We start from the raw sequence: 27,868 nt of genomic DNA, 5'->3' as shown, positions 1-27,868 counted from the left end.
ATTATATCCCATTGGCCAATTCTTGCATAACGATCTGGAGACTTCCAATGGCTTTCCACTGAAAATATGCCCTACTGAGGAATAACCCTAAGAGTAAACCAAGGCTCATAAAGCATATTCCAATTATGAGCTGGATTTATTTGAGGGTCAGCAACTTGGTGCTACCTTCAAAGATCTGAATACATTTAGTTTTTCATGTGTTCCTTCTCAAACTTACCCCTCCTTCTGTAACTGGATGCAGGACCCATGGATCATAAATTGGGTCCCACTATAAGAGTCCAAGTCATCTAGTATTAACTTTTATGACTGGTATGTGCTTCTTGGATCCGAGTAGGGGTGTACAAGAACATCATTTGACCCATTTGTTTCATGCTTTCCATCTTGGGAAGCTGGATGGTGTAGTGGGCTATTGGAGGGGATGTACTATCTAGACCCTTGCCAGAGCCAGTACTACCAGTTCATTTAGGATCCCAGCCCTCCTGCATTCACCTGCACAATACGTGAGTACATTTATGGACTTGTGGGTGAGTTACTACACTGGTTGTTATTCTAACTAGGAGTAAGAACGTTGCTCTAACTAGGAGTAAGAATGTTGCTGGGTATTGATCATTGTGAGCGTAGGGTACTTTTTTCTGTTTGTGTCCTATGGGGATGACATATCACTATAAATTAAAAAACCATGTTGAACTGCATCACTGCTTTAAGGAACAGGTGGAGGTCTTCTTGGATGGGAGAAGCCTATTTGAGGCATCCCTGCCATTTCAGACCACGTGCCATCTGAAAGTATCTCACTGAGAGCGGTAGCCTACTCTTTCGTATTGGAGACTTCTGGGTTTTCTTGCAATGGGCCATGCTCCATCACCTCCCCAACCAGGTTGATGTTACAATTACATGGATACATTTCTGTAGTTTGACCTAACTCTCATCCTTAGGCAAAACAAAGAATACAAAAACGAAATAGAAGTAGACAGCTAGAAATAAAAAACGGACGACAAATTATGAAGAGTTGGCTTGAGGAGAAGATGCTGAGAGAGCTAATTTTACTAGGGGAAGCTGAAATCCATGCTTTAAAGAATCAAGAGATGCTAGATAATGACGTCAGATACTGGCAGTTTAAAACGGTTTCATGTTTTTATTTTAAATTTAAAAAAGATATAAATCATTTTCATTGTTTTCGCATAGAAAAATAGTTGTATGGCCTTTTACAACACTGTCAAATTTTCTTTTTGTGCAAAACGCAACAATATTGCAGTTTGGTTTAATCAAAAGTTTGTTTTGTCGCAATGAGTGGTGGCTAATGTAATACATTATATTCTAAAGACACAAGTAGTACAGCGTGCACGATTTATACGTACTATTTTAGATTTACATACATTTATTGGATTTACATGTACTATTTTAGATTTGCTTACATTTATTGTTCAAATAATCAGGAACACTACCCAGGAAGGAAAAAAAATAAACAGCTTTTTAATGGACAACATAGTGTCAGGTGGTCTGAAATGTAATCCTTCTACATGGGCAAATAATGAAAGCACAAATACACAGATGAATACACCTCTATAAAAAATAGATGCTAATTTAAAATGAACCTTTTTCATCAGCATGCCCATGTGAGTTTGGACGTTTTAACAAACTGCGTAACTGAGTTTCAATAGCACTCTCTCAAACAGTGCAACAGTGATTCAGTGTAAACATTACAGTGTTTAATTGACCACTATTTGAGTGAAGATGGCCATTGTTTAGCACCATTATAATCCATATTAGTCGTTTCCGTCCATATGACTCTGAAAAAATCCCTGTTTAACATTATTTTCTAACACAATGAAATAGTGCCGTCACCTACACAACTCGTGCAAAATAACAAGATGCGAGTTACTCAGTACTTCCTTGAGTTCACCATTCAGAAATAGAGGATGGCCTCACGGTCTTCCATGTGACATTAATTGTTGAGTAAAATGGCGGTCCCCTTAGGCACCTGACACAAACCTATAACTTGGGGCACCTATCAATAAAATGAATGCGAACAGGCCCAGGGACTGTGCACATTGCACAATTGCATGCCCAGTTTGGCATGGTCTACATCACAGGGAAACCAGAAGATTGTATTGGGTGTTGCTACAATGTGGGTCTATGTTGCTGCTGCTAACATTATGCAATATTTCTTTGTTGCTAACTCCCCAGCAGCAATAAACCAATAATATCATAAACGTGAAGGCGTCATAAACATATTGTGCATAAAAAGCTTTGCTAAATAGTTCCACCTGACCTGTTGCTGCTCTGCTCGTAGATACCCATATCCCTAGCACGACAGTATTCTTCAGCTTTATCTGTTTGCCTTTTCATTTATATTGCACTAATTGGGTTATGCACCTAAGCCCTTCATTACATACACTCACTTCTGCTTTAGAGCTGTGTCCCTTTCAGTATCAACCAATATACCAACAATTGTGCATTCATGTTCATATCAAGCAGGCCTACTTCTAGATGCATAATCCTCTTTCTCTGCAGTAGGCCGACGTCGCAGTGACCCACAACTGTCCTTTTCTGCATTTCTAGCATCTTTTCGCAAGAGGTCTGCAGCATTCCCCCTCCCTCGCTAGCTCCTGCCAATGTACCAGATGTCCGCTGAGGCGGCAGACATCACTAAATCCATGGTACGGTTACTGTGAACTCTTAATCAGCCCCTGAGCTATGAAAGCAGAAGCTAGCAATGAAGGTTATGGTGCTCACTACACTTTTTAGCCACCGGTGGAAATGGACATCCGAGGAGAGGTTCATTCATGTAACTGATTTGGATTATTTTGATTGCATGCCATCGGAAGCCTTGCCTCATCCTCCTGTGTCTCAACTGTCCGTTGTGTTGATCATTTAGTATTCAAGGGCCAATTTCACACATGGGGTTCTCTGAAGTCAAACTAATCGTCGTCAAATGTAATCATCAAATTCCTCTTTGCCTCATCCCATGTAGCTCTGGCAGCAGCTGCTCAGCTAGCCCCTTTTCAGCCCTATAACGTTCCCATTATCCATAATTCCGGACCTCCTGGCCAGGATAAGAGCATTCCTTTAAAAAGTTGGCATTGTATCCCTTTGCTGAAAGTCTCGGGCATAGCTTCCCAAGCTCTGAGAGTTTATTATTGGTCACCATCCAACTTACCCTCTACTCAACCATTTTGAAAGGCTCGTTCTTCTTGGTCATCAATATTAGAGGCTGGTAGATTTCCACTGATAATGGCATATACGCCAGGATATTTGGTTCTGGAATGTATTCTCTGCGGTTGTACCCAGAAACTCTTAGGCAGTACATTGGTCTCGGTTCACTAGTGTGTGGTGAGGAGTCTGGGTCCCATTTCAGCACATTCAGTCTCAATTGCCAATAGCTTGACCAATGTGCAGGCGATTTAGTGCACTTTTGGTATGCAATACATCTTTGTGATTTATCTCACTGACCCCCTATCTCATGTTTGTCCTACATTCTATAGTATATAATCTGCTGCAGAATGTGCTCTGAGGACAGTAATAGGCACATAGAAGAGCAGAAGCTGCTGATCTGGTTTGGTGGCTCAGGTCATTGTGAATAAATCTCAGTCAACAATTACTGCCTTTACTTGTCCCTCTGTGATACTTTATTCAGACTCAGTTTTCGGCTATATCTGTCTTTAAAGTACATCAGCTTTGTAGTAGGCCCTCATCTGTGTGGGTCTATAATTTGGGTATAGCACCGTTAAGGACCTAAGCAACCAGCTATTATGCTATATTAGCCCACAATGGCTTTCTTAACATGAGTGTTTCCAACCAAACATGTGTGAACTCTACATCTTCTATACTGAGCCACAGCCTGGCCCTAGTTCATACTAAAGTGTACAGCTGAGCAGTGTTGTATTAATGTTGATTTTTCCCCGTGAAGTCAGGTTTTGCTACTTAGAGAGTAAGATGAATGCACAGTGGCGAGGCAACCACAGCGCAAGTGAAATCCTAGATTGCAACATGAGTACACATTTGCCGGTTATAAGGGAAGTGTATAAAAGGTGATTTATTCTGACCTGCAATGTGTGTGACTTTATGGTATGTATTTGAATATAAAAGAACATAGAGGATCACCTAAAATGCTATAATCACAGACTCATTTGCTACACTATCCAGCAATTTGGTTTAACATCTACCTATATAGACTACATAAAAAAAGTTATCTAAGTAAGAACAATTTATAGTTTAGTTTTCTTGATGTCAGAGAAAAATAATTGTTTACATATATCTTTTTTGCCTTATAGGTGTGCACACAATTGATCACAGGAAAGGCACCGAACAAAACAATAGCACCAAGTACACAAAAATAAATTAACTTGATTAAATTATAAGCAACGTGACGATATTTGTTTGGAAAAGTAAAAGTGTGCTACTCTGTGTGTGCGTGCTTTGTGTGTTTTTTTTATTATAAATAATAGGATTTCAGATGGCTGACAGCCTTGAAGACAGAGGTCAACTTCTTTGTTGCATTTTTTGAGCATAAAAGTCTCTGCATGTTTGACAGCAGCGCTGGTACCACCTCATGTCCTGACACAGGTTCTTTTCTCGTATGACTTTACAGTACACAGGCCACTGGTCCTGGAGGCACTTGAATGTTAAAGCAGCTGTGAGAAAAGAAAGGAACACATTATCAGTGAGTAATGCAATTATGGAAGAAAAACAAAAGGTTTCTTTATCATAAAAGCACTGGTTACAAAGCGGCGCAACTTGCAAATCTAAATATTCCCAGCAATAAAGGTAACATGAAACACAGACAATTTCTGCCACTCAAACATTAACCATAGACCAGCATTTCAAACTAAAAGTTTCACCTAACGGCATTACATCTAATTCTAACCCTGGGCGTAGTTCGCACAGTAGTGCTACGAGTAGCTAAGCGAAGTGCACTTTGCACTACACAGGCTACGAGTAGCTACGCAAGCTGTGTAGTGCACTGTGCAAAATGCTGCTCGCTCTGATTGCTCAGTGCCGGATGTTTGTCCGCACTGTGCAATCAGTGCAACCCACATCTTGCACAGTGCAAGCGGTCCTTTTCTGCCGCTCAAGTAGATTTCTACTCGAGTGGCAGCTTTCTCAACGCAAACTGGTAGTTTCTCATCGCGAGTGTTCGCAAGCATATGCGACCACTCGCAATGAGAAACCTGACCTCCCCGAGTTGAGAATCTCACCGGGAAGTTTATTTTCCACGCTCGCTATCGGCAACATGATGTTGCTGATCACGAACCAGGAAAAAGTCTCTCCGGGATGTCATTTGGCTCGCTCGCGGTCTCCAACTTGACTTTGAGGACCGCGAGCAAGCAAAAAATGACTGCTACGCTATGCATGTTTGCACTGTACTACGAGCAATTAGCATAGTGCGAAGTAGCTCAAACTTCGCAAACTATGCGAGCGTAGCATAGTACTTCACCCAGGGTTAATTACACCACAGCATTTCATAGGCGTATACATACTTTTGTCAGATTAAAAGGAACCAGTCGTAAGGTTTCAAAACATTTATGAATAAATATCTTTATCAAGAGCAGCACATGATTCCCAGGGCCAAAATCCAGCCGTATCCAACCCTCCAACTGGCTCCTCATAGAACACCATGCTGGCTTGGCCGTACTTTCCACATTCTACCTAAAGAACATCCCTTAAATTTACATCCTGTTATATCCTATGACACACTTCTCCCTTACACAAAATTGAAAATAAAAATTGAATTAAATGCGAAAATATTTCTTTTTAAATAAGATTAAAAAACGGAATAACTGTTTGACTAAATACATAGTTAAAATTGAAATTATGACAGGAAGTAATCCTTCAATGCTTGGGAACAAAAGTACATCTTCGTGGTCTGGCATCAGTTGCAGGCAAATATGAGTTTGCTGAACCTTCTACCTCAGGCCCTCTACACAGATTACTGTTTCTGTCTCCAGTCCAACACTTGGCTTCCCGCTCTGCTGTTATTGATCTTAACCCTGGCCACATATCTTTTGTTCCACTACTTTCCACTCCCCACCATGAAATGCCCAGCATGCTTAGAAAACGTAACCACACGTGTGCTGGGATAACATTTCAAATATCCTTACTTGGACCCTAATGGTCTGCTTACCTTCACAATGTCCCCCACACATAATTCAACCTCTTTCACTATTTTCAGAACATCATATCCAAATTTCACATTCTTCTGGCCATCAGTTACCCTCTGATATACATCCTCCAAATGTATCACCTCATCCCCAGTCATTGCCTTTTCCATCACCCAAACTGGGGCCAAATAAAAATGAACAGTTATGCTGGTTGTGGAATGTGAAGTATTATGATAACTCACCAACCTCTCAGAAAACACAGCACTAACTTTTTGACCTGACTTGACTGCCAACTGGATGGTGTCCTTCAACATCCTATTGACCCTCTCCACCATTCCATTACCTTGGTGTCTGTATAATGCAACAGTCAAATGTTTCACACCAAGCGAAGGCAAAAACACAACCATTTAATAAGAATTAAACTGCACTCCATTATCAGTCACCAGGCACTTGGGTACTCCTTCCCTCCAAAATAAGGACTTTAAGAATTCTAGCACAGCACTTGTGTTAGGTTCCATCAAACAAAAATTTGCATTCTACCCACTTGAAATAAAAATTTACCAGCATTAACGCATATATACAGTTCTCTGGTAGGTTATATAATGAACCAATGAAGTCCAAGCTCAACTTCTCCCATGGTATCATAAGAAACTCCACTGTTGTTAATGAAACATTAGATGTATGAAGCGACTTGTCAGGTTGGGCACACATTGCACAACACTCCACTAACACATCCACCTCTGTGTGCAAATCGTGCCACTAATAGTTCACTCTCAATCTCTTTTTAATGCCATTTTGCCCTAAAGCAATCAAACAAGACCTTAGTGCCACTGGAGGAACCGAACGCCACCCCTCAAAATCTAACCTCCCTCAGTGGACAATTTATCTATACCTTGGAAAATGACTTTAGGTCCCTATCCAATGTATTCTCTCTAGGCCTACCTCCAACAATACATTGTCTCATCTGAGATTGTCAAAAGTCACTAGCCCTACACTGCTGCCCCTCCTGCAATGTAATTACTTCCACACACCCACATGCACAACTGCGCCGTCTCCTTAAAGGATCTCCGATAAAGAGCCCTCTCGCTGGGCCCGTGGAGGACAGCAGCGCCACCCCCATGAGGAGCAAAGCCCGATCATGAAGCATGACACTCGCAAGGGTGTGTGTGGACACTACATCTAAAAGGAGAAATTTCCCAACCTTCATCCACACCCAACTGCAGTGAGAGACTACTCCCACACTCTTATCAACCATAATAGGTTGCCTTTCCCTCCTTTCTTTAGTAACAGTTACCCCTCAGTGTGACTCCATGCACACACAGATTTTTAATACCTTGCCCTAAATCTACAAATGATTCAGCTCTGTATCAGAAAATACCAGACTGTCTTCCTGGTATGCCATCACAGTTTTCATAGACCCAAACATGTTGAACATTCATTTTTGAAAGACTGGTGCTGTCGGGCATAAGCCAAATGGCATGCACAGGAATCTAAAGACTCCAATGGTGGTTTAAAGGCATCAAATCACAAGATTCCTCACTAAGCTCTACTTGATGATATGCTGCCCTAGAGTCTAACACAGAAAATATCTTTGCCCTACCCAGCTGACTCAACATCTCCTGTATTCTGGGTAAAGGAAACCAATCACTAAAATGTTTTTGAAAAGTGACCTGAAAGCAACACAAAGTCTTAACACTCCCATTTTTCTTTGCTACCACAATAGGAGAAATCAACTCCAATGAGTCTACTGGTTGTTTAACCCCATCCATGCAAAGATTGTCCGAATGTTTCAACAACCCCTCATGCACAAAGTAACATCTCTCACTTTGTGAATAGTAGGTATAGCATTGGGTTAATCTTATGTTCAAAGCCTTTAATTGGATCAAGCCTATCTGCAAAGAGTGATACATGAGTGGCAAGAAGTTGATTTAAAAAGGGCGAAGAGCACTCTCCAATGTCAACCAGGGATATGGGACATTCTGTGCCAGGACTTAACAGTATCCCCAAGGAACCTTGGTCCTTCTAACCCAGATTGCTTTACCCTCTTTTTGCCATATATATCTTAGTATATATTTTTCTGTCCTTATACATGATGCATCCTTGAAAATAGCCCATCATGTCGATGTCAAAGCCACCAAATGTCCCGGAACGTATATCAGGGGGAGTCAACTTTAACTGTTGCCATTCTTTAACATACAATTGACGTCCTGCAACGTAATTATTTCCACACACCCACATGCACCACTGCGCCGTCTCCTTAAAGGATCTTCGATAAAGAGCCCTCTTGCGGGGCCCTTGGAGAACAGCAGCGCCACCCCCATGAGGAGCAACGCCCGATGATGAAGCATTACACTCGCAAGTGTGTGTGAGGGACACTACATCTAAAAGGAGTTTTAACAGAATATCTGCTATTATAATATGCAGAAGTGTTGGTATGTTTTGACGTGACAACATTGATATTTTCACAACCAGCATTTGTGTAAATCTACTCAGTTCTTTTGATGCCATAACAGATCTCTCAAACCCTTGGCAATTTCAAGGGTTCCTTGTAACATTAGATTTCTGTAACAAAGACGCTTTTCCTTTGTTCTGTCAAAACAATTGGCAGCTATTTGATCTCTCAGTTAATTATCTAAATTCCCATCTAACTCACACGTAGCTGCCAGTACTCTAAGTTTTGCAAGGAACCTTTCAACAGATTTGTTTTGTTGTTGTCGATGCCTAAAGAATCTATGGCTTTCTATAATTATACAGTTGTCATCTTTGAAATGGTTTTGTATTCTATGTATTTCTTCTTCATGAACATCTCATTCATCTGAACTTGGAGGTAACAACATAGGCAAATGATCGAAAATTCGTTGACCCTCTGATGCTAGTGAATTATACAGTAATGCTTCTTTTTTTATGGGATCAAATTTGGTGCCATCAATAGCTATTAATTAACTTTCAAATGTTTTAAGATATTGTTTCCACTTATTTTTTTGCACTCCTGGTTCAAGCAAAAATGCTGCAGGCGCTAATATGTTTTGCCTGGTGGGAAGTCCCAAAGAACAGAAAAAAGTAATAGAATTATAAAACAGAATTCAAATATAACACAACGTAACACTAAAACTCCTTTCAGGAATATCAGTACATGAAACCAATGTAAAAGCATTGGCTAGAGCTGTTCTCCAATGAGCTTAGAAATAATTGTGGCCAATCATTAGCTTCGGTTCAGAACCTATCAGCATGCAGGTCTTATTCCTGAATCTGCCCCTTGAAGACAATAGTACCAATCAGCATGCAGCTCTTATTTCTGAAGGAGTCCCTTGAAAACAGTGTAGAATAATTTATGACACGGGTTATGGAGAGCAGTGTACATCTTGAGCTTTAACACAATGCCTGTATTTACACAGTTTGTACAGCTTAAAGGGCCCTGGATTAAAATGTGTGCATCAACAATATGCATGTATGTATATTCCTGTCTTCTGTATGACTTAATTTCTCCATCTACAATATTCTAATGCCCTTCAAGCGCGATGTCACCTTGAGAGCAATGCGGGATATCATGCTGAGTGGCTATGCTTAAGCCACTGCGCGTGTAACAATGAGGATAATCACAAATGTAAAGAATCTTCAGGCGGCCACTTTGAATTGATTGCACCAATGCTTTAACAAAATTCTTGAATCATACCACACAGTAGCAGTAGTATTTACACTTTCAAGGCTGAAGACATCATCATAGAGGTGCTGTTCCTTAAATTGAACTCACGCTCATCGCCAAATATATTGTGAGAGATTCACAACAACCAGTCGCAAGATTTCAAAATTGTTATTACTAAATATCTTCAGCAAGAACATCACACATTTGCAAACATCAACCGCCAGTGGCTTCTCGTTGAACCCCATGCCATCTCCTCCTATGGATGTACATTCCACATTCTACCTAAGGAACATAAGTTTAAAGTTACATCTTATTACATCCAATAACAACACTAAAGCACCGCAGCATGTTGCGGTGATATAAACAGTAATTGACTTGACACTGCCATTAGTATTTGTGTACCACAGTGCTGACAGCGGAGATCCTTTCTAACACTTTTGACCTGTTAGAAGCAATTCAAGCCGGAGTTTGATTATACAACAGAAAGGTGCATTATTAGAGTGTTGCCAGGCGTTGTGCAAAAGTGTCAAAGTTGTGATCCTATTGTGTAAATTATGATCTTTGTGCTAAGATGCAGCTGCTATGTTATTGTTACATAAAGTTGCATTTGATATCTTGGCTTCTATAGTTGGAATGTACATGGGTAAGTAAAGGGAGAGCTGAAATTAGATTGAAGTGTGTTTGTTTATTGCTGATTATGATTTCACCAAAGGACGCACTGAGGCCTGTAGGGTGGCGATCAGTGTGTGTGGAAGGTGGCTGTAGGAAAAGTGAAGCATATAGATGGCATGCACAGTGTGTCGTGGAGTTATTTTCAGGGTATCATACCATGCTACCCTCTAAATTAAGCACCAATCTCTAGAAGAGTCATAGATTTGACAATACTGTGTCATGCAGTATCTGAACTATTATCCCTCTAAGAACCTTGGGGTAAGCCTTCTCTGTTTGCTATTGCTACCTTTGGTGAGGCAGGTAAACAAAGGAAAAAACTTGATGATTGAATAAGAATACAATAGGAATGTAGGCCTCACAATCTCCTTATGCCTTTTGTCTCATATCTGTAAACATTAGGAATCCTTTAAAACAGGTTCTGCTAAGGTAGCAAGTGCTATAAAAAACACAAAGACCCCCAAAAGGTGTGCAAATCACTGAGGTGGGCAGTCACACATTTGCAATCTACACCACTAGAGATGAGATACTGTGAAAGTTTTAGCTGTGTCACTATGAGACCCGACATTTACTCCTGGCTTTACCACTTTACTAAAACATGCTGGTTGTGAAATCTGTACTTAAGGTCTAGCAGGTTCCACCGCACAATGGAATATCTTTGGTGAGAGTCCCTTAGTCTCACAATTGGAACCACTAAGACCCTAGCTGTTGTGTAACAAGCAGGATAGAAACTATAGAATGAGAAGAATTCTTTTTTTTGTTAATGTCGACCTCCCCTTGTGAGAAATTGTGCACTCTTGAGTAATCTTTTTATGAACATATCTTTTTATGAACATATTTCTATGCTTATTTTTTTTAACAGAGATAGGAAAAAATTAAACTAAACCAAACACATGTTTGTCATAGGGAAACAGAGCTGTAATCTGACAACCATTTTATTATACCCATGAGGAAGTGAACACCAAGTCTCAAAGACCACTCACTAATACATGGTCTAGTGAGAAAGTAATGAATCTTGAAACAAGGAGTACTGCACTGTGGTATTAGTACTCCAGCTTTACTAAACTGTTTGATGGTAGTCAAAACATTTCCTACCTATGTGTTTGTCCCCTTATTTACCATTATATGAGAAAGGTGGGCATGTCACTTAAGGCTTGAGCTAAGCTCGATCCAGGAGTCGTGCTCTCAATCAGCTAGAGTTTTTTTTTTAGATCTTCAGGCCCACAACGAGCCAAGTCTTCTGTCTGTCACCCATGCTCTAACCCTCATGTGCCGACAATTAAAGAAAAAACATCAAGTTTTGTTGTAAAATAAAAGAAGGAAAGAGATATCATGTAGGGGCTGAATTGCACAGTGTGAAACCAGAAAACCTGGGATTAATCCTGGCTTCCCCCCTTGACACAAATTGTGTGATTCTAGGCAATTGTTTTAAATCACTTTGCCTCTTTTTCTTCATTATCACATACAACAGAACCTTGAAATACATGACTTCAGGATGTGTGCTACACAAAACCGCTTGTGTTTGATTTAATAAACTATAATATTGTTCCATGTACAATATTAACCTCAGCAGAAATCAGCTCTTATCTTCAAACCAGAAGAGTCCAAGAAAAGTGGTCTAATTTCGCCAACAGATAATGGGCCAGTTCAGAACTCCAACAGAACCATATGTTTCCAGTGGGAGAAAGCAATTGAGGGAGGACTTAGACCTTATTTTCTGTCAAGGACTGGATGCTGTGAAGGTAAGACTACCACTGAGGGTAGGAGTAAACTTGAGGCTTTCCATGTCCGCTTCTTCAGAGGAATGGTTTCATATAAGCACCAAAATAAGAAATCTCTGTTTGACAGTTTTCTTCTGGTCCATGCTTCTTTCCTCTGCCACTGCCTTCCTGAGCTAGCCACTAGGTCATAGAGCACCCCTCTGGGCAATGCAATCAAGGCAATGCCATCCATACAAGAATTGCACAGAAAAATATATTTCACCATGTGCAGTTTGTGGACGAGTTGTCTTCTGTACCAGGGATACAAAGTCTTGCAAACATCCCATTGTCTTAGATAAATCTTTGGACCATATGTATCAATTCGCCCCCCTCTGAAACTCAGGGTTTATTAAGATGTTGATCGAAAAATTATGAAGCAGCATAGGAGCATGAACCAAATAAGCATTAAAAAAAAGCTAGTTATTTCCCTTCGGTCACACTATTTCTTTTGGATACTGTATTTAACCACAGATTTCCTACTTTAGAATATCCCTGGTGTCAGACGGGATCCGCAAGCATTCACAGCAGAGCTTCCACATGTCACTAGGTGGAACCATGCAGGTCAATTTTGACTTTGTTCTACTGCAGAATTGAAGGAGCAGAGCCTTATGTAAGTACCTCCCCAGAACGCCTACATCAGTTTCTTTCCTAACTTCTTCCATGTCACAGAGCACAAAACAATTGGTGGCACCAATCTGCATATCTCTAATATGAGACCTTTTTAGATGGTAAAAATAAACCACTACACAGTGCTCAGAAGTGGGAGGACCGGTGAGAAATCAGTGTTTATAAAGAGTATCCACTAGAAAGACTGTTACCAAAGGTAAGTTACTTGTTCCTCTGATGGATACTTCTAAGCACAAATTTCTGTTTTTTACAATATATACCGAAGCTGTAATCCCCAAAGGCAGAAAATCTGTAGAGTAACTTCATACCAAGAAGAGTTACAGGACCGGGCAGGCAAAATGACCTTCCTGTCGGACCTGACAATCAAGGCAGTAATGCTTCGTAAACATATTGACTGATAACTCTGTTGCTGCCTGACAGACGTCCAGGAGAGGACAAATTCGGCAACTGGTAAATAACACACTTAGGCATCTTAAATAGCACAATGGTAACACTCTCCATACTATTCCAGACATTGAATTTTCAATCTGGTTTACCTATATGTCTGGCAGTGGTAAACTAATGAGAGATCTTGCTGAATTTTTAAAGCCTTGAAAAATACTTCCAACAATGTTAAAGATATTGACCTCCTTTGTCAGAAATAACTGTATCTATGTTGTAGACCATGAAGACGTTGTTGGTAACTTTGGCAAGGGTGGAAGATAAGCAGTCTTTGTGAAAATATCCACTGTGACCATTATAACTCGAAACCCATGAGGGAAGAAGGTCTGTCCTTAAGTCAGTGAAAATCATATACCAACCCTCAGGAGCTATAAGCAAAGCTGTATATGTCCAAAACGTTGGAAATGTGAGGATCTGATTTGCGCACAAATAAAAGACGAAAAGACATACTTTTGAATACCTGAATTAACTACATGCCACCAAAAAGAAAACAATTGTGTAAATAGCTCCAATTAAATGCTAACTTCCATATGGTCAGGAATGACTGAATAATGTCACATATACATCAACACAGTGGTGGCAACCTGAAGCCTGGTGGACTGGGCTCTCAGGCTCTCCATAGGTTGCTTTTTAGCCAATGTGCTAGCTGATCTTAATGCAGATCAATCCTTGTCGGCAGAGCCATTTCTGCATCCCCTTTCCAGTCTGTAAACCGGAAAACGACACAAAAAGCCTCCTGATGGTCTTTTGTGCAAACAAGGTAAAAGCTGAAAACTCTTTTGGGTTCCAAACAATGCATTCTCGTCTCCTTTTTCGGGGGATGATGTTGGGTAAAAAGCACTTGGAGAGATATTAGTTGCCTAACATGAAAAGAAGTCATGAATTTCAGCAAGAAGGCAGCCAGGGTCTGCAGAACCAATTTGTCCAGAAAAAGGTGAGGTAGAGTGGTTGTAAAGAGCCTAGAGTTCACTCACACAACAAGCTGAAGTGATCGTAATGAGGAAGAAAGTCTTTATAGTGAAAAGACGCAATGAGCAGCTGTGCATCAGCTCGAAAAAGGGAAATAGGTGAATAATGAGGACCAAATCAAAGCCCCACTGTGGCATTATAAGGGGTTTGGAAGGGAACATGTGTGCCATGTCTTTAATAAAACGTATCATAGTAGGTGATTTAAACAAGGACAGTTGGTCTGGTAAACACAAAAAGACCAAAATGGCTGACATATAACTCTTAAGGGTGCCCATGCCAAGTCCTCGCAGGACCAAAGATATTACAATAGATCATGGAAAAGTTTGGCTTGCAACAGGTCAGTGTAGCAGGCTTCACACTAGGCCACACATTTGTCCCAGCACCTGGTGAAACCGACTTTATAGATGTAAATTGGCAGTGAGGATGACATCCACAACCTCGGCTGGTAGATCGATCACATTCAACTGCCACTGCTCAATCTCCTTCCCTGGAGGTGTAGACTTAACATGGCTTGGGGGCAGAACCCTGGCCTGCGTATTCAACAGAAGATTCTTCTGAAGTGGTAGTCTGATCAGAGGACAGATTTCCATGGCCATAACTTTCAGGGACCACACTCTCCTGTGATGAATGTGATGAATTTGGCCCAGTTGTTCCTGATCTTCTTCAGGACTTGGGTAGGAGGGGCAGGGGCACAAAGGTGTACAGGAGTCCCATGAACCTCTCTAGTCTGAATTTGCATTTGTGAGAGTGTGTTCTTGGAAGTTCCAACATGCAGAAGTTTTGGCACTGCAAGCTCCTGATGGTCGCAAAAAGGCACAACCAGGGTTCTACCTACTGTCAGAAGATGTCTTGCACCACCTTGGTAAGAAATCATCATTTGTGATCTGCAAGGCAGTGCCAGTTGAATTTGTTCTCCAAAGCGCTTAAACATTCTACCAGGTGTTTCATAAAGAGGGAGATACCCTGAATCTCCAACCAACCCCAGAGGCATAGCTATCAAAGACACAAGCTTGATCCTGCACACAAGAAAAACAAGTACTTTTATGTATGGTTATCCTAGTCCATCATATTTAAACAATAGAACAAGATATTGATAAATAGCTTCCCAAATGAAAATAACAGATGGTCGTGTTTCTTGATTGTAGCCAGTATAATCCTTTTATTGAAACACACTTTATTCTTTTAAAAAGCACCACACAATTGCTTGCATACGCGTTTCATCACTCATGGGACTTCTTCAGGGCTTAATGAAAGTCTGTATCTGCTGATGGTATTATTGAAAGTTCAAGCCAAATTTAAAAGCAGCGGAGAAGGCAAAGTGTATCGATAATAAAATTTGCGTTGTCAGTATTTTGTCTGTATATGCCAGTAAACGTCAACAAGAATTTATATATGCCAGTGATTTAGTATAAACCGGTATTTCAAAGTGGTAATTGTGATAATAAAATCTGCGTTATCTGGATTTTGTCTGTGTGTTTATGACCATCCACAAAAATTCATATCAGACTGTGATTCAGTATATATTGGTATTTCCAAGTAGTTATTGTGGAAAATGTGAAACCCTCTGTGCAAACGTGGTCTTCTGGTTCCCTCAGAGTTGTGAAGAATGACGTTTGAGAAAGAGGAGGAGCAAAAACATACAGTACAGGAGAATGTCTTCTCAACCATTCAAAATGGTGGCAGGAAGAGATGCAAAAAAAAGAATTACCTAAAAAATTCCAAGAAAAGGAAAAATTGAAGAATAATGAATAAAGGCAGGAGAATTTTTAGGATCAACCCCTGGTTAGAAAAGGAGAATAACTGCCCCCTGGAAAACCCAAAGTTGAAGGAAGTAAGACCCGATATCGATTAGGGAACTATTAATAAACTAATGTTCATAGAAAGGCATGAGTAAAAAAACATTTTAGGTTCTACCACAAAAAATCAGGTAACTATGGCAACATATGCAGAAAAGTCAGATGATGTATCATTTGAAACTCCATTCAAGTTTTAAAGACACCTCCCAGGGCCTGATTTAGAATTTGTGAAATCTAATTCAGGTCCCTAGTCCTTGGGTCCTCATTAAATTTCCACTACGTTTGTAGCTCAGAATATCATAGAAAATGATCCCCTAGGAGACAAACTCAGATGCCAAGAAAATTGTGCAGCAGAATATTTAGGAAAAATGAAGAACCAGAATAAACAGGACATTGATACTCGAATAATGCTGGTGATGGAATATTTTCAGATGAGGGACAAAAATCTTTCCTAAATTGATTAAGGATTTTAACAAATTTTACATCTGTTCCAAAGCTATCAAAGATAAGAACAGATCATTACTCTTTCTCTGAGAGTTGATCCTTACCAAAAGCCTTTTTTTAATCGTCACTCACATTCTTCCTTTGACAATTAGTTCCTTCCGAGCCAACAATCTTCCACACAAATTTCGAGTTGACATAAAGAGGAAATTCTTCTAAAACTAGAAAATACAACCTGAGACAATAATTCAGAAAATGATGTAGAATGTTGAGAACAAACTAACTTGTTCATATTTCATTCTTTCTATCAATGAAGAAATAATGTAATTTGAATTTTCTCAACTTTAATAGTCTCTGCTAAAAAATAGTTGCATAAGTCAGTTTATTCAATCCAGCTTTCTGGTTATCACATAATGGTTCCTCAAAACAATGCTCTTAACAAGTATACACAAACATCTCATAAACACAAGAAAGACAGGGAGCCGAGGTAGGCACTTAAGGAGTACGACAACTAATTAAATATACCAACTTTACTCAGTTTTAAATAAACCGTACAGGGTGAAAAATAAAATACAACATCAGTTAATCCTAAATTTCCCATAACTCCAATATATCCCCAGAACAAAATGTCAGGTCCCCAAAGGGACTACTCGAATATCAATAGACATTATTATTAAGGTCTGTTTTAAGGAAGAATTCTTAAGACCAAGATTCTGTAACTCTTGCGTCAGGCCCCAAGAAGTATCCACGGAATACACAAATGTATGGAGTTGAAAGCGTTACAATCTATCAAGCAGTGGATGCTCTAAAGGTCTCTCAAGATTCCCAGGAATGAGTGATGCCTCTCAGTAGCCACTGTGAGACCATGTACTTCGTATGCACATGCAAGTTGTCAGGGATCTCCTTAAGAGTGTTACAGTTAGGAGGAAAATGGCAAGAAGGGCAAAGAAATCTCCTTAGTAACCTGGAAAGCTCTTGATTGAAGATGATTCATATTACAGAAGTGGCTAAGCTGGCACCAAAACTACCTTGAATCAGGATTCAGAAAGATCCCAGTATAGATCCTCCAGAACTAGAATTCCAAGCAGAAATCAAGATGAAAAAAATGCTCAAATCAGGGATAATAGACTAACAACTGGGTTAAGAGCAACATTTAAAGTTGAGGAACACATCCGTCTCAATGCATTCACTTCAAGCTGAATGAAAGAAACAGGAGATGACAGCACAGGAAAAAGGTAAGCACCAACTTGGTTCAGGAACTTCAAGCAACAAAGAATGAGAATGCAACAATCTTGTTTAGGGGTAAAGTTAAGACTAGAAGTGCCCAGTTCTTCCATGGAATGATGTCTTTAATGCATGTGAAGAGCAGCTTCCTGTTTGATATCCTTTTTCTGTTCCATACTCTTCTGTCCTACCAACCTCTCTCCAGAGATGACACTCCAATGCTGACTGTGGAACACCACTCCAGATGAATGTGAGTGCAGAAATGCTGATCTAACAGGAGCCAGTGGAGGAAAATTAAGCGCATCGCATCTGAGAGAAGCCAAGTAAATAATAATGCGTAACACGTTTTGTCAGTGCTGGGCGCCTGAAAGAAACAACACGAGAATTAGACAGGTAGCAACAGCTCACGTTTTCCCAGACCAAAGAATTGAAAGATTGTTTAGCCCCGCACTAAAGTATCCCGGCTTGTAGCACGATTGGAAAATGGTAAAGTGCCCAAACGCCACCAAGCAGTTACGGACTAATGAGTTGAATAAATACGGATAGAAAGCATTATAAAATAATCACGCTAGAACTGCAGTCTACCCACACAATTATGAAACCACAGATCCATAAAGGACACTCGTTTTCACTAAGAAATCACACAGATTTCATCCATTCACATGCCCCGAAGAGAACCCCGAAAACTGTTTAAGGGGCTTGAAATACGACAGCGTTAATTCGTCCTGGGATAGCACATTTTAGAGAAATACTTGTCTATGTGGAGCAATTTGTAAGAAGTTATTTTGCCCTATTAGACCTTTAAAAATCTGTACCCAGTAGGTCACAGCCTTCATAACCCTAGAAATTAATGGTGTAGGAACAACTATCAAATAAGGATGTTATGTTGAATATTGAGCGGTTGTTGTTCGCATGTAAATCTGTCAATGGTTTATTTTTTGTTTATAATGTTTGTTTAACTCAATGTTGAGCACTATACATATATGTTAAATTTTGTAGGTAGTCTGTCTTTTTTGGGGGACATGCTTTAATAATGTTTGATCATGTTTCAGTAAATAGAAGTAAATAAAATACTTCAGACCAATTGAATCAATACATGTCTAAGTCTGTTTAATTTATAAACAGCTTCACTAAGTCAGAGGTTGGGAGCTTTTTTTTATAGATTTATATAGCGCAAACTAGTCCCGAGATATCAGAGCGCTTACATGAGCACCAGTTTTGTCACAGAAGGACACATTTATTTTTGTTAGGCACGGGGAGAATAATTGATTTGCCCAGAATCACAGGATGTTGAGCGTCATTGCTGAGGCTCAAACCCAGTTCCCAGCTTTGAAGTTCACCACTCTAGCCATAAGGCTAAATACTTTTTTTATCTACTGATAAAAAGTTGTATGGGCCCTTCCTGACCGCATCAGGGCCAAACCCCCTTTTCTATTGATCTAACAGGAGCGGCATGGAAGAAGACATGTCACAATTCGCTGTGTACTAAGACTAGGGTCATGCTGCCGTCTGTTTCATGGACACAAATTCCAACTAAGACACCGCTGCCTTTGGTAAATGTCCTGTTCTGATGTAAACCCTTCTTAAAACTGTCATAAAATTGAGATAATTCTTTTTGACCTGTTATGAGAGAGGAAAGCCAATACCAAAATGTGTGCATATTAAATTAGAAGGGTGAGGAACATAGATGTGGATTTGTCTCTGTATTCCTCTGTTGCTGAAGAGATGAAATTCATGAAAGAGAGTAGCAAGGAGATGTGCTGTGTGATAAAAATCAAATGAGGTAGGATACCCTATTTTGGGTGGGTAAAGACTGAAATGCTGTGTGGTGCAAAGGCATGTATTTTAAGGTTTGATTGAGGCAGTGAAGAGAAAAAAGAGAATGTTCAATTCCATTCAAACTAGAGATAAAAAAGCATTGAATATAAATATGGTATTGATATTGAAGGACTAGAACGGTGACTGTGAGAGATTATTGTCAGAAGGTCCCAGAGTTGTCAGAATGTACAGGGCCACAACTGGAATGGAATGGAATGGAATGGAATGAGAATTTGTAAAGCGCGATGGCTACCCAAAGGCGTCCCAGCGCTGTAGACAGACTGGAGGGTTGAACTGTAGGGCGGGGGTGGGGGGAGCAGAGGGTGGGTTAAGTGTGAGATTTATTAAAAAGCCAAGTTTTTAGGAGTTTTCGAAATGTGAGCAGGTTGGATTCTGACCTGATTGTGAGTGGTAGAGTGTTCCAGATCCTGGCCAAGTTGTAGGAAAGCGAGCGGCCTCCGCATCTGGCTCTTTTTATACGTGGTACGGAGGTTAGGTAGGAGGTCGCGGATCTTAGGGCTCGAGGAGGATGGTATGCTTCAACCAAATGTTGATTTATGGCGGGGCCTGTTCCCCAGTAGGAGCGGTGCGCGACGCACATGCTCTTGAATTCTATTCTAGCTTTCATGGGTAGCCAGTGAAGGTCCTTCAATCTGGCTTTTACTGAGGATCGGCGAGGGAGGTTCAAGAGGATTCTTGCTGCGCAGTTTTGGACAACTTGCAGTTTGGACAGTGTGGACTGTGGGGCGCCTAGGTTTAGGGCGTTACCGCAGTCGATGCGTGACAGGATTAGTCCTTGGACCATGATTCGTCTGGAGTGAAACGGGAGAAGGGGGAGAATCTTGCGGAGCAATCTCATCAGCCCAAAGCAGATGGCGGCTAGTTTGGTGGCTTGGTAGTTGAAGGTGAGATTGCGGTCGAGCCAGATCCCAAGGCTCTCAATTTGATCCTTAGGTTGGGGGGGGCTACCTAAACAGAGGGGCCAGATTGTATCGATGGATTTGGAGATGTTGTTTCCAAGGAGCATTACCTCCGTCTTGTCCCCGTTAAGTTTTAGATGGGAGACCGACATCCAGGACGCAACAGATTCCAGGCAGTTGTGTAGGCTGTGAAGGTCCTTCAATCTGGCTTTTACTGAGGATCGGCGAGGGAGGTTCAAGAGGATTCTTGCTGCGCAGTTTTGGACAACTTGCAGTTTGGACAGTGTGGACTGTGGGGCGCCTAGGTTTAGGGCGTTACCGCAGTCGATGCGTGACAGGATTAGTCCTTGGACCATGATTCGTCTGGAGTGAAACGGGAGAAGGGGGAGAATCTTGCGGAGCAATCTCATCAGCCCAAAGCAGATGGCGGCTAGTTTGGTGGCTTGGTAGTTGAAGGTGAGATTGCGGTCGAGCCAGATCCCAAGGCTCTCAATTTGATCCTTAGGTTGGGGGGGGGCTACCTAAACAGAGGGGCCAGATTGTATCAATGGATTTGGAGATGTTGTTTCCAAGGAGCATTACCTCCGTCTTGTCCCCGTTAAGTTTTAGATGGGAGACCGACATCCAGGACGCAACAGATTCCAGGCAGTTGTGTAGGCTGTGAAGGTCCTTCAATCTGGCTTTTACTGAGGATCGGCGAGGGAGGTTCAAGAGGATTCTTGCTGCGCAGTTTTGGACAACTTGCAGTTTGGACAGTGTGGACTGTGGGGCGCCTAGGTTTAGGGCGTTACCGCAGTCGATGCGTGACAGGATTAGTCCTTGGACCATGATTCGTCTGGAGTGAAACGGGAGAAGGGGGAGAATCTTGCGGAGCAATCTCATCAGCCCAAAGCAGATGGCGGCTAGTTTGGTGGCTTGGTAGTTGAAGGTGAGATTGCGGTCGAGCCAGATCCCAAGGCTCTCAATTTGATCCTTAGGTTGGGGGGGGGGCTACCTAAACAGAGGGGCCAGATTGTATCAATGGATTTGGAGATGTTGTTTCCAAGGAGCATTACCTCCGTCTTGTCCCCGTTAAGTTTTAGATGGGAGACCGACATCCAGGACGCAACAGATTCCAGGCAGTTGTGTAGGCTGTGGTTGGAGTTGAGAGGGGGGTCCAGTGCTACCACCAGCTGAGTGTTGTCCGCGTAGGTGACAATTTTCACCCCAAAAGGGCGGACGACATCAGCTAGGGGACAGAGGTAAACATTAAAAAGGGTGGGACTCAGGGAGGAGCCCTGAGGCACTCCACAGTTAAGAGGTTTACTAGAGGAGGTAAACTCCTTTTCGAATACCTGGAAGGATCTGTCTGTGAGGAATGATTCCAGCCAGGTGAGCGCCATTCCTGGCACTCCAATCCTACTGAGGCGATGGATTAGGATGCTGTGATTTACAGTGTCGAAGGCGGCACTCAGGTCAAGTAGGACGATGGCCGTGGAGCCGCCACCGTCCAGGATCCTTCTTGCCTCCTCCGTCACTGCAATCAGGGCAGTCTCAGTTCCGTGGCGGGGCCTGAAACCTGTCTGGGTGGGGTCCAGTATGTTGTTGGATTCTAGAAAGTCTGTCAGAATAGAATTGACATGTTTTTCCAGAATTTTGCTGAGCCAGGGTAGAAGGGAGATGGGTCGGTAGTTTGAAGGGTTTGATTGGTCAAGAATAGGTTTCTTTAATAGTGCTTTGACCATGGCTCTCTTCCATAGGGGGGGAACGATGCCAGTATTGAGGGAGGAATTGAGCAGAGCTTGGATGGTGGGTGAAATCTGGCTGGTTATTTGGGTGAGAACCCTGGGAGGGGCTGGGTCAGTTGGGGATCCAGATTTTACCATTCTCATATACTTTTCCAGATTGATTTTGTCAAGAGCTGGGAAGTTGTTGAGAACACTGGGTGGGGCTACCATAGGGTCAATGTTGGTAGGGTCTCTGGGCGGGGAGGTGGGATGGGGGAAGGAGGAATTGATCAATTCTATTTTTTGATGGAAGAATTCCGCTATTTCCTCGCAATGGTTCTGGGTGTTGTTGTGGACTTTAGGAGTCTCAAGAAGTCGCAGGAGGGTTTTGGCAATACGGTAAATCTCCTTGGGTTTATTCGCCGCATTGTCTATTTTTTGTTCGTAGAATGAGGCCTGAGCTTGTTGGATGTCTGCTTTATAATTTTTAATAGCTGCTCTGTAACTGATTTTATCTGCAGGGCAGTAGTGAAGGCGCCATTTTCTTTCCATCTGCTTACAGGCGCGTTTGGCCTTCCGTAGATAGTCTGTGTACCATGGGGCAGTTGGATTGCCTCGCTTGGGACGAAGACTTTTCATGGGGAGTACCAGATTTAAAGAGTTGGTGATCCATCTGTTATAATTATCGTTCCCCTGAATGGGGTGCGATGAGTTAGGGGGTTTCGTACATTGTAGGGAGGTTTGCCATTCGGGTAGGGGGATTTTTTGCCAGTTCCTTGATAGCAGAGTCGTCGGGGGTTTTGAAGGAGGGAGGTAGGGGGGGGTCCAAGTGAATGGGATGAGGAAATGATCAGACCAGGGCAGTGGGGAGAGGATTTTGGTAAGAAGGTTGGGACAGTTACTGAAAATGGGATCTAGGAGATGCCTTTTTTGATGTGTGGGCCCGAGGACAAGTTGATGTAGCTCCAAGGCTTGTAGGCTTGATGTAAGTTCTCTGGCAGAGGGGTCGGTCGGGTCATCCAGATGGATGTTGAGATCTCCCATGATTGTGTAGTTTGCAGAGCTGAGCGCCAGGTCCGCAATTGGAGGGGCGAGTTTTGAAAGGAAAGGGCCCTGGGGTCCTGACGGACGGTATATAAGTATACCGGAGAGGGTATGAATAGGGCTGAATTTTATAGAGAAGGAGAGACATTCACTATCTGGGAGGAGCACCGGGGTGCTGGCAACTTCGTAAATAGCTTTATGGATTATTGCTAAGCCACCTCCGGTTCCCTTTTTGCGGTCGAGGCGACAAATTTGATATTCAGGCGGGAGAGCTTGTACTAGATCAGGTTCCGAATGGTCATGTAACCACGTCTCTGTGGCAAAGAGGATATCTGGGTTAATTTCCTCTAGCATAAGGTGGATTTCCATAGAATGTCTGGGGAGTGAGCGACAGTTAACTGTGACACTAGGGTCTTTGCTTTTGGTGTCCTGGAGCCTTCAAACTATACACTCTGAAACCAGCAACCAAGAACCTCTTTTAGCACTTACCAGCATGAGCAACAAGCAGAGAAGTGCAAGGGTAAATCAAGGAAGCACTGTGGGACATACATTCAGAACTCAGTGATGCAACAGAAACACTTCACGAATCAAGGTCAAATCAGTGCTTTTATTTCGAAAGGAAGTGTACTTCAAACATGCATAACTACATTTTAAACAGAAAATTGCAAATATATAGAAAGTGGTAGGTGGAAAAACCAATGGAAAAATTCTCTTAAAAGCACAAAAGAATGTCACAGAAGTCAGACTACTTTCTAAATACAATACACACTAGACCCTCAGTGGCTGATGCACCTCTAATGTTTTGTGTTTCAGCAGACCTTAACCCCTAAAACCATAATTCACCCACGTAAAACGACGGTAACTTATGGGATTTAAAGTTATAAAATGTCAGTCATGCTTTGTCACAGGATGTTCAAAATCCCATCAACCATGCAATACAAGAATTTTAATATTCATAAGCATACGAGAGAGGACCACAATTTGGACCATATTTTAATTTCACTATTAAAAATTCATAGGTATGGTTGCAACACACTTTCAAAACCATGAACATTTTGACAAATCAATATTTCAATTATTAAATTAGGTTGCCTAGCAAACTCCAAGGACCCAAAATACGACCAAAGCCATACATTTCTATAGCAACATAGAAGGTCAGCCTTAGGAGCGCCCAAACCTTTGTTAAACCTCTCGTGAGGGCACTCATTTCCCACCCTAGAATACACAGCGTTGCAATTATAAAAATGTGCTAAGAGGCTTGTTGGGACCCATCACTGAGCCTGAGTTGCCACCAAACGATCGCGACCACAGTAACTCTTTTTGTGATGCCCCTATCTGCTGTGGCAACAGAAAAAATATGCAAATTTAGAGCCTCCATGCCTTTGGGGTGCTCTTTGCTTGACATTCGTATTTTTCTCTCGCAAGCATTTGTTGCAACTGGTAGCTGGCCCAGTGAATTTCTACTTCCTTTTCTCTTTTTTAGAAGAGTCTTTTTTGCCCTAATTCCACTCCATGTGGGTGCTATTTCTCCTTGCTGAGATTACCATCAAGTAAGAGCGTCTTTTTTCTTACCAGCACTAGTTCACGCATTATTCAGCCCAATAGACCATCAAACTCTTAGGTCCTGACATTGCGGCAGGTTTCCACAAACACCCAGTCACAGTAGTGGAGCTGTCTCTCTGTTCCAACTGCGGTCTTAGCCTCAGCTGCAGCAATAGTCTGGAAAGCAATCTGACTCCTACTCTCTTACTCTCCAGGCAGATCATATTACAGAGAGACTGCCCCTGAACCATACCACACTCGATGTCCATGTTTTAACACTGCATTCAAGCACTAGCTTGTTTTTAAGGTAACTCCAGCACCTAAGGATAGAGTTTGCTTTGTTTTACTCTCGAGGGATATGCTTCAACCACCGCATGTGCTCCTTTGGGGACTGCAAACTTATGATGTTAGTTTCTCTGTTCAACAGTATCAAGCTTTTAAATCTGGACATCCCCTTTTGTCCAGCCTTTAGTAGTCTCCTGACTTCAGATTTTCTGCAGCAGTAATCCTCAGTCTGATTTCTGCAGCAACCCACAGGCCTCAAGGAGAACCGCTATCATTGCTTGCACTTCAGAACCACTGAAGGCCTTATGCCACTTGCAGGTAGTCTGTTTGTCAAGCAGGGGCCTGTATTAACCAACCCTAAGGCACTAACAACTAGTACCAGTCCACATAAACCGAAAGGGAACCCCTTTCTACAACAATTCCTCCCTCTGCAGCGCTTCAGAGGAGGTAGCGTTCTGGTGCCACAAGTTCTGCTGACAGAGAACAACAAAAGGCGAAGATGTACAAGTCCAGGGTATAGACATCCATGGTGTGGGTCCATCCTTCCTCTTGTTTACCTCTTCTTCATCTCAAACGTTGTTTTCCTGTGAATGGGTTTAAAAGTGAAAGTGGAGAGCTTTAGGTGGAAGTCCCTATCCAACCCAGAGATGTCACATGTCTATTGCTCACCTGGAGGGAGGAGGCAGCCCATGTGTTGACAGCCCCTCCCATGGAAGGCATTTTGACAAGAATCAGGGAGGCAGTTGTAAGAAATATTTGGACAGGGCATATCTCTGAGGAAATGTCTGCCCCACCCAGGTCTGCTCTAAACAAATCCATTGTGGTAACTGAAGCCAAAGGTCATCTAGCTCTCCCTTTGAACCCCATAAAAGCATTCTACCAGTCATTTAAAAAAAGATGCAGATAATTACATTATGAAGATTTAACCTGCACGTCTTCTACCAGTAAAAGGCCAGTTCTCATGAAGGGTCTATTATTCAGGGTGAGTTTAGAACTGCCAACTAGCTAGCAAAGCAGTTACATTAGGCAGAATTCCATTAAGTTTGGCTCCGCAAAATATGTCCAATTTTAAAAATATGCAAACAAAGTAATCAAGAATAAAACTAACATTGATATATTTTGTGACCAAGAATTTGGGAGAGAAAGCCTGGTCAGTGACTTTCCTAACTCATACCAATTAAAAATGATGGTTTAGGCATACTTTTCTGAAAGTGAAAACATAGTTTAACATTACAAACTTTAAACTTCACTCAAGAAAGGTAAGGGACATTTTTTTTTAGATTTCTAATTTCCTTATAAGGTCCAACCTAGCCATAACCAATTAATTCTGGGCTCCATCTGACACAGGACTGCCTGTTTTCTTTGTGCGGCATGTAGCATGTTCACTCATATCCTGTGTTGATGCTCTTTCCCCAGCAGTGGATCTAATTTTAAAAAGGTGGACACTAGAGGTTACAGATTTTTTTGCCCCTCCTTCACTATCACCTCCATGTTGTTTTGTTACCCCTCCGTTTTTCTCCCCCTCGGTAGCCATCTTACCTCGCTCCCTACAATCTCGACCTTAACAACTAAAGGTCTACCACAGCCCAGTTCTCTTCAAGTGGATGTTGAGCCTTACATTGCCTGGAACTGTTTGAGTAGTATCCATATTTATCTGGTGTTTGAGGGTCATTTATATATTCATATTGGTGTATATTACTAATATACGCCTTGTCGACTGGCAAATATGTCTTTTTCACAATAGAAACTTGCATGCTCTTCAACTTAGCCATACGTAGTGCTCGGTGTATAAAGCCACTCCTTCACATAGCCCTTTCCAGTCTCCAAATCCTTCAAATCTCAGCACTCCCTGGATTCTCCTTATCTTGCTGGACAACTGTGACCAAACTTTAAATGTCTCAAACAATGTTCCTCCACAAACCCCTCAACAATGCACTCATGGGATATGGCCCTAACTCATCAAACATCGGTATCCTAAAAATCACTCCAATAATGCAAAAAAGAATTTCAAACACGGACTACTGAAACAGCACCCAGACAAACTAAAAGCCAATACCTACCACATCCTGACCAAAGTCAACAAAAAAACAACTTTGTCTTCTATTCCAAACAACCCGAAAGTGGAAAAACATACTCCTGCTCCACTTACAAGTTACTAAGTCAATACAAATTCCCCATGGAACTAAACCCACCGGGCCCGATTCACAGAATGAATTTAAGACTAAATCCTAAACTTACTACTATTTGGTATTCACAGAATGCACTTACTACTTTCGGGATTCACAGATTAAACTTATTACTTTCGGGATTCACAGAATAAACTTACTACTTTCGGTATTCACAGAATAGATTTAAGACTACTAACTTTACGTCCGCACTCGGGCCGTAAATTACGGCCCGGAGGCGGAGTTTCCGGCTTGGGGGCGGAGCTTACGGCCCGGAGGCGGAGCTTATGGCCCGGAGGCGGAGCTTGCGGCTTGGAGGCGGAGCTTCCGGCTCGGAGGTGGAGATTTCAGCCATGGCTAAATACCCACCTCCGAGCCGGAAGCTCCGCCCCCAAGCCGGAAACTCCGCCTCCAGGCCGTAATTTACGGCCCGAGTGCGGACGTAAAGTTAGTAGTCTTAAATCTATTCTGTGAATACCGAAAGTAGTAAGTTTATTCTGTGAATCCCGAAAGTAGTAAGTTTAATCTGTGAATCCCGAAAGTAGTAAGTGCATTCTGTGAATACCAAATAGTAGTAAGTTTAGGATTTAGTCTTAAGTTCATTCTGTGAATCGGGCCCATAATGTCCCCTTCCCTAACCTTTACAGGGGAAATCTCTATCTCCATTTTAAGGACATGGAACATACTTATACAAGCTACAGACCTTTACCTCACCATCTT

The 27,868-nt window shown here is 41.8% G+C and overlaps 1 protein-coding gene across 1 annotated transcript in view; it reads right to left on the bottom strand.

Annotated features, from left to right (window-relative positions):
* Nucleotides 1-1,171: 1,171 nt before the first annotated feature.
* ADAMTS19 (ADAM metallopeptidase with thrombospondin type 1 motif 19) overlaps nucleotides 1,172-27,868 on the bottom strand; it is a 503,101-nt gene continuing 476,404 nt past the window's right edge. The window contains exon 14 of the mRNA XM_086963564.1: nucleotides 1,172-4,631. Coding sequence (XP_086819690.1) covers nucleotides 4,480-4,631 — 152 coding nt within the window. The 3' untranslated portion in view covers nucleotides 1,172-4,479. The remainder of the gene's footprint in view (nucleotides 4,632-27,868) is intronic.

Source organism: Lissotriton vulgaris, chromosome 3_1, assembly GCF_964263255.1.
Source record: "Lissotriton vulgaris chromosome 3_1, aLisVul1.2, whole genome shotgun sequence".
NCBI lineage: Eukaryota > Metazoa > Chordata > Amphibia > Caudata > Salamandridae > Lissotriton > Lissotriton vulgaris.
Note: the sequence above shows the minus strand (reverse complement) of the source record. Positions and strands in the feature narration are given on the sequence as shown.